This window comes from Antrostomus carolinensis, unplaced genomic scaffold, assembly GCF_000700745.2.
Source record: "Antrostomus carolinensis isolate BGI_N321 unplaced genomic scaffold, ASM70074v2 scaffold22933, whole genome shotgun sequence".
Classification (NCBI taxonomy): domain Eukaryota; kingdom Metazoa; phylum Chordata; class Aves; order Caprimulgiformes; family Caprimulgidae; genus Antrostomus; species Antrostomus carolinensis.
In genome coordinates, this window is record NW_010303455.1 from 24,742 (window position 1) to 37,100 (window position 12,359).

Below are 12,359 nucleotides of genomic sequence, written 5' to 3' on the forward strand. Positions count from 1 at the left end.
GCAAGCTCCTCACTTACTTTGCTATGTGCACAAATGGCTGATCCCAAAAGTTTCCATGTACCACCCCGCCTGTCCATTCGCAGCATCCGTAGAATCTGAAGGAAGCGGAGGCTTCTGAGAGATGTAGCCAGAACATTGCCCTGGTTCCCAACAGCAACCACTGGCACTGAAGCAATCAGCACAAAGATATCTGCAAGGTGAAAAGAACAAAGCCTGCCAACAAAAGAGGCCCCATCACCTGCTTCTTAATCCCATCTGGTTGTGCGGCAAAATTTTCTAGGCAAGTTTTAAAGCTGCCTGAAAATGCATTCTCTTGCCAATTAAACAGATATCTGCACCTGCCACACAGTTGGCATCATGCACAGAACCCACCAGAAAGCCTTGTAATCTATTTACAGATTGATGCACTGGACTTGAGATACAGAGCTAGATTAAGGATGCACAGAAAGTGTCCAAATGCTGACAGAAAAACAACCTTAAATTCATCTGTCCCACAGGAACACTGTAGTGAACAGGTCAGCAGATAAGAAATTCAGTTTTTGATAGTGTCTCTAGTATTTTGTTCTTTTGGCTGAGTTTTCCCATAAAAATCTCGAAGCCAGTACTACTATTTTTTGTAAGCAACCACAGGACCAATTTGCTGATCAACTGAAGTTTGAAATGCAAATCACGGGTTCTTCTTGTCTTATTTATTTTTCTTTCTTTTCCTTGTTTCCCCTTTGCTTTTTGATCCTATGCATATACAAGAAAAAGGTGGTACCAAAAGGCTTCAAACATTCTCCAGGCACTCAGTCTTTAAATTGTCATCATATGGTATTTCCAGACAAAAAGAATGGCACCAGGTGGATTTCAGATTTATTCACTTTCAATCATTCTCAAAACAAACTTGTGTCAGGGCCAACCAAGAGATTACATTAATAAATCCAGTGGGATCTTTTCTGTTCTTTACCCAGGTATCAATGAAATTCATTCTCAGAAGTGAGAAGATACTTTTACTGAGAAGGCATGAGGCAGTAGCAATCCCACTTGCTCACACCATGCTCTACTGCCTTCACAATGCTAGCAGAAGTATAAGTATTTATACGACAGTAGCGCCCAAAGAAGCACTACTAAATTGAAGATATCACAGATGCACAAAGAAAATTTGTTCTAATTTTGTCTACCATCTAGACCCACAAGATGAACAAAAGGAGGGAGAGGGAAGAGTTCATATAACTGCAGCACCATGGCTCCCCAGAGTGCTTTGTGCCCTACAAATAAAGAATAAACAGCTAATGCTTGGCCTGAAGAGCATCAGAATAAATGAGGGAGTCCTGGAAACAGTGAATGAATGTGAATGTGTATGACAGGTGCTCAGGGCAGAGAGGGGTCCTAAATGTTGGCTGGTTGGTTCATAGACATGATGGGGAGTTTTAAGAGGGGATTCAAACATGAATAATGAGTAGTTTTATGACAGTTGTATGCAGTGTCTTCCAAGCCTGAAAGACAAAATGGGTGAAATCACAACGATACTTGCTTGCAAATACAGACCAATATTAGGAAGGTAAAACACAATATTTGAATATGAAAGAGGGCTGGGGAAGATGGTACAGTGTTGGGATCTGAAGTGGTTTGAAACTGAAAGCAGACAGAATATCTTTTGAGATGAGTTTGAGAAAAATTCAGTCGACTTGGGACAAGAAAAATGCATTTGAGGAGTAGAAGGATCCATTTATTCTCACTGATCAGCCACCCAAGTGTCTCTCGAATGGATCGTTATTGTCAGGTACTTCAAATAACTGCTCCAAGCATCACACAGCTCTTAGCACAAAGGGCAGATGTCATTTCAGTGCTCTTTGCACTGCCATTCACTGGTTCTTGGACATCCCCCCAAACTGGCTCAGAAGGAAAAGGTCATAATGGGGAAGCCAGTAGTAGAGAGCATGTGCTTACCCAGCATGCACAAAGGTTTCCTTGCAAATTTGAGTCTCCCCCTCCATCCCTTGTAGCGACAGCAACACCCAGCAGCCCAGATTCTTAAGGCAAACTCCGCTCCAAAGATGAAAATGGCAAAAGTTTCCTGTATCAACGACATAAACTACATTGTTAGACTTGGAATAAGTTTAATAGTAATTCTGGACACATGGACACAGCTGAAGGAAACAGTTGAAGTGTAAGTGCTGGGGTATGTGCATGAGAAAGAAAGAGAGGAAAAAAAGTGGAGAGGAGACTGTAGGTTGATGAAAGAGGAAAGGCAAAGAGGGACATAGCTTTACAGCCTGCTAAAGACTCTGCAGAAATAATGTGCCCCTGCTGTTGGGTAAATGTGAAGTGCTTACCCTGCCTTGACAGAAGAGCAATTACTTAACAAAAAGACTTCCTATTTCACACAAAATGAGAAGACATATGTGAGAGTTGACTGCAAAGTCCCTAGTGCATGTATGCCCACACCCGGGGTTACCCACTACCAGCTTGTTCATGCAGCCATACTTAGAGACAGGGGTGGGACACAGTATATTAATATGGTCATAAATTTAAGGCAACGATAAAGCAATGTATAAGACAAATTTAAGGCATATATTATCCCCTTAAATTTTTGGTGCATGGAAGAAAGAAATTTTCCACCTTGCTCAAGAACTCTTCTAAGTATCGGGAGGGAATGGGGAAGAAAGTTTCTCTGAGGTGTTCAGTGGAGACGGGTCAAGGGCAGCATGGGGCACACAGTTACTTTTCCTCATTATGAATAGCTGGCAAGGAAGAAAGGTAGATTTTTCCTAATTCTTATACCCACAGCTGCTAGGCACTTCTGAAAACCACTGAGAGCCACATAAAAGCAAACACAGGAAAAGGAAAAATAACCTCAAGCTTTTTCAAATGTGAAAAGATGTGTCTAAACAGGGTAACGGGGACCAAAATTGAGTTTCACATTCCCTAGGGGATGAGGGTGTTTTCATACAGGTGCTTTTTGAGAAGAAACATGCAAGGGGAATTCAACTTTCATTCCTTTTGGCATTTAGTTCTTGCTTGGATCTACTTGTCTGTAGAGGTACAAAGGGAAATAGAAACTGAAATCCCAGATCTACTCTGGCTGTGCAGTTTCCTTAGGGATGCTTTTCTACATGGCCAGGTTAAGTGAGAGGTTTTGTTCTCCATTTCACAATAGCTATAGGAGCAGATTAAGTTCTTTTTCAGATTCATTTGCATAAAATGATGAATATGTCATGTTTGTACTTAGAGAGAAGGGTTTTTTTCCTGTTTTTTTATTCTTCTGTCAAATGGGAGGCCTACAGAAATAGTCTGGAGCATGAACTTCAGCATTTATAAAATAAGTATGCTGGAAACAGAGAAAGGAATATATTTGTTGCAAGTAGATTTTCCCTCATGGTTAGTCATCAGAGGCACTGCTTGCAACAATTTCAGTTATGCTGCTATTAGGCACAAGCATGAGTCTAATTCTGATGGCATCCCTTGAAAGAAATACTGGGATCGGTAGAATACTGTAGAATTAATCAAAATTGTTGAAAGATCCCCCAGAAAAGACTTTTCAAATGTGCTCAGGTCTGGCATGGTCAATAAGAAAATTATTGATACTACTTTGGGGCTGTTCAGCCTGGAGAAGAGAAGGCTTAGGGGAGATCTTATAGCGACCTTCCAATGCCTGAAGGGGGCCTACATGAGGAGGAGGGACTTTTTACAAGGGCAGGGAGTGATAGAACAAGGGGTAATGGCTTTAAACTGAAAGAGGGTAGATTTAGATTAGAAATTAGGAAGGAATTTTTTCCTGTGAGGGTGTTCAGATACTGGAACAGGTTGCCCAGAGAAGCTGTGGATGCCCCCTCCTTGGAAGCTTTCAAGGCCAGGTTGGATGAGGCTTTGATCAACCTCGTCTAGAGGAAAGTGTCCCTGCTGATGGCAGGGGGGTTGGAACCAGATGATCTTTAAGGTCCCCTCCAACTCAAACCATTCTATGATTCTATGATTCAATGGGAGAACTGTTAGGCAAATGCTGAAAAGCCATTTTTTAAAAGCATCAGGATAGTATTTTTCCTCTCTCCTTACTTCCCTTTTACTCAGTCAATGTTGACAATGCACCAGGAACTTTCCAACATGTAAGTGTATGGCCACTGCTCCAGAACCGACAGAAGAAATCTTACTGCATACAGAGTTGGGAGTAAGTTTCCCTCTGCTGGTGGGGCTGATTTCAATTCAAGGACATGACCATGGTGATGCAGCAGCCAGTCTACTTACCAGCAAGAGGAGCCAGTCTCCTGAAACAGTTTCATACTCCTTGAAAGTTGTCAGGACAGCTAAGATCAAACACCCCAGTACAATCAGAAACCTGGAATGAAATAAAAGGAAAAACCACAGCATTGTTACCCCTCTCTGTATTCACACTGGAGATGTTGCCTATAAAACCTGGGTGGAGACCTCCAGGGGATGGCTGCTTTAATTGGTGAGCAGTGAGGTGGGCTTTCATGAAGATCAAGCATTCTCAACCTGGACAAGGTGGGCCTGGCAGTCAAGAAATCATGGCAAGATCCCAAATCAGAATGGTCCTAGGATACGTATGCATTAATTAATTCATTTGCATTCCTCATGAAGGAAATGGATGATACTGCATTTTGGGAAGGGACTATATGGTACTTCAGAGGATTGTAATGCTCAGGAGGTCTGTTCCAAGTGCTGTGCTGTGTGCTTCACAAAATGGTACTGCAGTTACAGTGGAATAAATCTATTTGGCACATCTTGAGACCTGAGAAACAGTAAACGCTTCAATGCAATGCAGCACCAGGACAAACGCTCCCTTGAAAACTGCACTGCATTTATTTTTTTATTTCCTTTTTTTTTTTGCACTTATTTCAATGCAGATGAAAAGATAAAAAGGTTTGAAAAAAAAACCCCAACAAACAATGGAGAGAGTAAATTTCTGCTCTCCAATAAATGAACTGCTAGATAAAACACTGCTCCTGTGCTATCGTCTGCCTGTGAGGCTCCGGAACACAGATATTTGACAGAAAATTTAACTCCCATTGCTGGTAAATCCAATTCAGTCCCATCTAAAGTCACATTGATCTGCTTTGTAAAACTATTCCCAGGTTCAAGCTATTCAAAATCTTTTATACATGAAGAAGTAAGAAAAATCAAGGGAGTCTTTAAGTGATTACTGTGAAGCAGAGTGGGGGAAGCTCATATTCTAGTACTTCATGTATCCAGATCACGGGTACTTTATTGTGCTCCCAAAACCTGATCCACAGGAATAGAGGGGCAGGTAGCCATGGAAATATTTCAGAGCTTAGTGAATAAATTGAAAGGACATCTTCATAAAAGCTCTGGATCCCTTGCTTTCATAGCTAGGGTACATCAAAGAAATGATAGACATTAGGTACTGAAATAATCCAGGGAAAAAAGCTTGTTAAGAATCAAACTGTGTTTAGTGTGTACTACCTGTTTTGAATTTCAATCTGATACCTAAAGTGTGACTTAATTTCTTGCTGAATAGAACTCCACTTTCTTTCACTAGGTGAAATGAGCAGCAAGCAAGGACCATGGGGAAGCAAGGCTCATCTCAGAGACATGTTCGCTAACCTGTCTTGGGGTTTTGTTTCCTTCATGTATAGGGAAACCTAGGGATAATTCTCTTCTATTCTGAGAATTTGCAACATTTTTGCAGCTGGGGTAAAAGAAGAGATGTGAGCTCCAGATAGCTCCTGCTGCCTTTGGGAATTAATTTCCTCCAAATGGCATCAACAAGCACCCTTCATACAAGGAACAGGCAACAGTGAAACACTTCACAGCAAACCCTGAGGATTACTTTGCTGTGCTTTTCTAACTTTAGCTATTCAGACTGAAGTTTCCTATGCCAGGAAAATTTCAGATCAGCCATTTTGAGCAATGTTAGAACAGAAATAATGTTTGCTCATGCTAAATAATTCTGGATTTCTTTGACGAGTTTCACCTTTCCCCACTCACCAGCCACGCTCTAGAGCAAGGGTTATATGGTTGGCAGGAAACAGCCTTTGGGTCCAGAATATATCTTTTGCCATCTACCTATAACCACACTGCTGCTGCTCAAGGCATTCAGCAGTTAACTGAGCAATTCTGTGATGTCCCTGCCATGCCCGCAAACTTGCTTTGTCACACCTTACCTTGCTGTTACAAAGCTCACTGACTTCCCAAGACCCATGATCCAGCTATCCTGCACCTCTGTGAGCAAACTGGTGTGAACTCAACCAAGAAAGCATGATTCCTTCCATTTGTTATAAACCACTTATGATCTGTCACATTACAGCCATTGCAGTGGTACCATCACTAATTCTCCATTCAAAGCCTTGAGCTATTTGATACTTTCTATTACAATGATTTTTTTTATACCATGTGAAAATTCAGTTACCCATCAACTCACAAGTACCACTTAAGTGATTTAATGAGAAGTGAAACACACTGAAAATAGTCTGAGGAAATTACATCATCAGCTACTTAAGCTAAAGGCGTAAAGTGACAATATCATTCAACAGAACAGCACTGTCAATTAAAGATGATGTGCAGATTTTTGTCGAAGAGGAAGAAAGAAGTTACGTTGGTAGTTAAATTGTCATCTTTTGCCTAAAACTGCCTGCGGTTTTGCCACTAGAGGGGACCGGTGCTCCATAGAGCATGGGGATACTGCTCTCGTTCCTGTTTTCCTTCCCCATGAAGCAAACACGATGCAGGGGATGTTCAGGTAATCACACCCATGTATTTGATCTGCAAGAAAAGGATTCGCACAGCATTGAAAAAACTATTCCTTAGTCACTAAAACACCCAAATATGTGCATGAAGGGACAAGGGGTGCTACTTGCTCAATCGTTCTGTGCAGCACAGCCCATGCATCAAGCCCCACTGCTCCAAGTGAGAGCCCAGCTCGGAAAACAACAGATCATGTAGGGCAAATAAAAGTAAAAACAGGCCTCGGCTCTACAGATCATGTAGGGCAAATAAAAGTAAAAACAGGGTGGGATGGTGAGACTGCAGATCACAAGTCACCATAAATAATTTTGAGCGTGACTCCCAGCAAGAGATTTGGTCTGAACTGAAGTGTGTGAATGCAGCCCAGAAGAGTGCCCCGGAGCTGCTGAGCAAGAACCAAAACCACACAGCCCACAAAGCCAGACTCCTTCTCCTTCCTGCAGTACTCTGCAAGTGTAGGGGTGAAAAATCTGTGTTGGGACACATAACCACAATGCATCTTGGAAGGCTCAGCTATCCTCCTACCACAGCACTTCCTAAGGATACATCCACTGTGAGTTAATCAAATCACACCTCAGCAATCCTCCCTTAGCATCTGAAATGATGAGCATGTTCAGAGCACTTTATGAATTTTAATCTCCATTGATGCTATGCAGCCCACTGATTTCCCTGCAGCCTCTTCTGTTTTGGATCTTGGTATTTATGAAGCCTGCAAGTCTTCTTATGTTCTCTTTCTATGGAAGGTGCTACATAATGTCATGGTTTTTTTCATCAATCCCCCTTCCTCAGCAAAGATAATAACAAAGTACATCTTCACCTTGCTGCTTACACCCATATTGTGGGCGTATGTACCACCTATGCCTGTATTGTGGCCTTGAGAACGTAAAGACTCTAACTTGCTTGCCAGTTACTGAGTCTATATTGTCCTATGTCAACAGGACAAGAGCTGCATCTTTATAATCTAATTGAATCTTTTAGAGGCAGCAGGGTGGGTCCAATCGTTGAGTTTGACTATAAAATCATAACAGGCAAATCACAGGGAAAGAAACTGCTAAAATCACAGGGGGTGAGCAGAGAAGAGGCTAACACTGATCTGAGGAATCAAGGGGCAGAGAGGGAGAAAGTCTCAAATTTACTCACAGTTATAATGATACTATCTGTGGGACATAGAAGACCGAGGGTTAGAAGAAAAAAATACAGTAAAAGTCAAGGTTTAGTACTGGAAATTGAGTCCTATTAAGCCTGTTTCCTCTTGAACAATGTTTCAGCAGGTGGCAGTCCAGACTTCAAGACTGTAAATCAAAAATGTTAAATGAGGATCTGAATTTGGTTCTTCAGTTTTTAGAATCATCCTTGCTATCATTTTACATCATTTTTCACAACCCATTATATTGTACTTATCTGCAGTATTATGACTAAAATTCTGATTAGTTTGCTGTATGTATAAGTTCCAGAGCACCAAATGGCAGCGTTCTTTTGTCACTGTCACAACTAATATACTATTCTAGTAAATACATGTTCCTGTTATTGGAATCACATGTTTAACACTCATATTTTCTAATCACACTATTTTGGTGTTTTAAAGACAGTATTACAAAAACAATATATATTTTTCCCAGAAAAGAAACAATTTATGACTATGCTAGACCATGAATCTATATTTCTTGGATGAACATCACAGACTCTTTTGTTTGATAATTTTTTTCTTTTAATATTCCACATTCTTTGAGTTTTTCTTCTATATCTGCTTTCATTTGAAACCAATATAATGAAGGTCTATCTGAGAACTTTTATATTTTTTCCATATACAGGTGCTCATCATGTATCTTGTTCAGCATCTCTTTCTCCAAAATTTTAGGAGCTGATCATGTAGCAATTTGCCTACAGTCTATTCCAAAATATAGCAGTCTTTTTGGAGCTGTTATGAGGACTGGGTACATCATAGGCAGGCCAAACAGTATTTGCATATGGCATAATTTTGGTGAATTTTTGTGCTGTGTGACAAAATGTTAAGTCTCAATTAGGCTTACAGTCAACAGAAAGGAACACATGCTTCTAGCGTACAACTCATGTTGTTCTAAAGTAGATGGCTCAAGCTGGTCAGAAAGCACCTACAGAGACATTTTCTTCTCTGTAACTGTAAGAAAAAACTCTAGTGACTAGCTCCTATGAAGAAGTTTACTGTGTAAATAAGCTGAATGCCACCCCTTATGTTCAGTCCTGTTTTTGATAAAATTACAAACACCACCTTTTAGTAATGTTCATATATTTTTACTGATGCAAGAATTAGTCTACCACCCATACCAGTCCACTTCTTATATGACCAGGTTTCTCTGAAATCCCTTGCTGTAAATGTAGGTCTCACATCTATATGTAGTCAAGGATCCTGCTTGCAAAATAGTAACCCAGGCTCTGGAAAGTAAAATAGTAACCCAGGAAAGTCTCTTGAACAGCTACCAGAAAGAAATCTCCTCCAGTGCAAGAGCGCATAGACTTGTATTGGCTGTCACATCTTCAATACCATTTCTTGCAAGCCATTGGAATTTCCTCTGTCTCCAAATGTTCGTGTGCATCTGAGACTTTTCTGCTTTGCTCATTTGGTCTTTTCTTCTTTTCCCTTAAAACTTATGTACTAGTTTCAGTACTTTCTGTGACGTGGTAAATGGCTAATGGAATTCTCTAAGATCATATTAGGAAAATCTGGCCGTATTTTGCTCAATTTTTGGTTTATGCTTCCCAATGTAATACAGTCCTAAAACCATGGTTTCCACACACTTTCCCAAATTTCATATTGGAACAATCTTTTCTTCAGCTATTGGCTTTTACACATAAGGATTAAAAATGCATCTTTTCTCACAGTTCTTCCAGTTGCTCTGTGTTCCTACCCACCATCTTTTTCTCTGAATACAAACTTCAGTTTTCACAGAACATCTGCAGTATCTTGCACTGATCATTTTATGGTTGCTCATGAGAGTCTTGAGTTGGGATTTTTAACACTAAAAAAAAAAAAGATATTACCAAATATTTGAGAACAGCTCTTCAGAGAGAAGGGAATGCATGCCTGATTTTCACAGACTTGGGAATATTCACTTGGGAATATTTAGACTCTTTAGATATGTTTAATATTTAGGTTCTTGCATTGCTGCTATTCCAAGCAATAAACCAGCTACTCTTCAGAGATCAGTCCTGAGATATTGGTTACAGGAAAAATCTGAAAACTTTATGGGGCAACAAATTATCATTGTGCAGAGGGGTATGGGGAAGTGCACTGAGAAACTCAGTGGAGGTCCTGGAGGAGGAGGGAAAAAGCAGCAAGTGCTTCAGGTAGGGATGTTCGAAGGTTCCTCTTCCTCTACATTCAGAGATGCCACTGAGTGTACACACATCCACAGGTCTACGCAGGAGCTCCTGGCCAAAAGCCATAATAGAGCAAAGACAGGGTAGAAATGGCACACTCAGTAAGCTGAACTGCATTCTTCCTCTACTGCAATTGAAGAAACAAAGTAAGATCCTTCACAAGATGCTGGAGGAAACCCTAGGAAGTAAGGAAAAATCCCCCCAAAATCCCTAGTCTCACTGATGTACCAGCTGATCTGGCAGGTGATGAAGTGGTAGCCCAGAAGGACACTAGTCCACTGGTGACAGAGGTAAGAACCATTGTCCCTCTCACAGCAGGAAGCTGAGCCAGAAAAGACTAAATGATTACTCATGACAGTTTTTTTATGAACTTGGGTTCTCATTGGCAGGAGTTCCTCTGAATGGGCTTCACTGCTGTTTCCCAAAGTTTGGAAAGCTTTTTTATAAAGCAAGATCTGGGAGAGGAAAGCTGTGCTTCACAGTTGGGCTTTTAAGGTGCAAAAGAACAGCTTTTAGATCAGACTGTCTCTCCTGTCCTCCACATACAAGCCAAGAGCGTGGTAAAGGCCTCCTCTTCTTGTTGATTTTTCTTCAGATTGACTCCTAAAACCTTTTTGCTTCAGTGCCTTGTGTACCACTGTTGCCAGCTTCCTTAGGGAATGTGGCATGCTGGTACAAAGTATTTTGGGTTAGCAGTGTCAGACAGCATGAATACCATCATCCTGGATTTTCTGTTGTAGAGGACATTTCAGAAGAATGGCCTGACACATTTCCGAGGTTTCCTGGCATGAGTACAAAATAGAAAGCCCAGAACACTAAATTTCCCTGCCTGATTTTCCTCAGTTTGGAAGACAGGAGTTATCCACTAAGACCCCATTTCCATCTTGTCTCTGAGACAAGTTTTAAAGATGCCAAGTATACATAGGTTACAAGAAGAGGCCTAGGCATCTTATCTCTTGGGTGACTGGGGAACAAATTGCATAAGTGAAAGAGAGGCAATGACAACATTAGCTAGCAAGGAGTTCGATGCCTCCTATCATCCCGAATCTTGAATAAGGATGGGAAAGCATCTGACTGTTGCAACTAAATATTCTGAGTTGCTCTGTTAGTGGTTTTAAATTCTATTTTTATATTAATTGAATGACATTGGACTGAACTATTGTTTGGGGCTTTTATCTGCCATGACTAGTATGCCTGTCCATGGGCTTATCTCTGTCTGGCAGCATGCTGCTAATTGAGTTGAGACACGTAGACTATGAAACACGGTGGGCCATGCAGCACAGCAAATCAGGAAGAGCAGAGAGCCAAACTGCATTACCCAATAGCCCCAGTTGCAATAAAGATAAATCAAATGAATTTCAGAAACGCTTCTAAAAGGACTCCAAAGTCTCCAACAGACATTAACAAATTTTTGTGAAGCCATTTGAAGGTAAGCTTTAAGATTCGTACTTTGGTTTCTGTTAAATTTTGCGAAATAAAGGTGCAGGTCATTTGAAAGTGAGCCTGTAATTCAGCAAAGTGGCCAGGCTTCAGCAAACTCCGTAAAGAAGTAAAGTGAGTTTAGAGTATATAAAAAGCCTAAAGTAAGAGCATTAATTATCCATGTCAATGCTTAAACATCCTGAGTAGGAGTTACCAGGAAGGTACTTTTCTAATTATCACCAATGTTGTTTTGTCTAGAGAGGCAAAAGATCAAGAAGTCCACTTCCATACATTACAAAATCCCAGGGATACCCAAGAACTGAGATCTCTCACACAGACATGAACTGATCTCCCCACAAACCCTTTGCATTTCTTTATAAAGGAGGAATATATTATGTCATTTGAATGAATTTTTAGGGAGCTCCAAAGAACACGAATGGGAGAATCTTCTGAAACCACTGTCATGCCTTGACTGAATACACTGTTGTGATATTTTTTTACCTTCCCATTTTAAATCAAAGAAGATCAAAAGACTGTAGAGAAGATAAAAAAAACAAACAAGCAAAAAACCCAGTCAAACAGCCTACCCACCCTTTCTTCCACCTGACCAAATTCCCTTTTCTCACGGGCATTCACATCAAATATATTAGGTCCTCCAAAGGTGATATAGCTGAAAGTGAATATCTAATATCAGGAAGACAGCACTGTCCAGAAATAGCCTCTGTAGTCTCTAATACAAAGTTTCTAGGCAGGTAAGTGTTAACATTAATTTGGTGGCCAGACTGAAAAGATAATCTTCACTCTTTACCCAAAACTTCCTTTGACCCATTTGGGAGTTTTGATAGTTGGTTTGTTGGGTTTTTTTGGTTTTGTTT

General features: G+C 40.6%; 1 protein-coding gene across 1 annotated transcript in view; it reads right to left on the minus strand.

The window, feature by feature from the left end:
* LOC104521961 (potassium voltage-gated channel subfamily KQT member 3) overlaps window positions 1–4,350 on the minus strand; it is a 27,696-nt gene extending 23,346 nt beyond the window's left edge. The window contains exons 1-3 of the mRNA XM_010164111.1: window positions 4,228–4,350; window positions 1,933–2,059; window positions 18–190 (exon numbers count right to left, since the gene is read on the minus strand). Of these exons, the coding sequence (XP_010162413.1) occupies window positions 18–190; window positions 1,933–2,059; window positions 4,228–4,350 (423 nt within the window). The remainder of the gene's footprint in view (window positions 1–17; window positions 191–1,932; window positions 2,060–4,227) is intronic.
* Window positions 4,351–12,359: the final 8,009 nt, after the last annotated feature.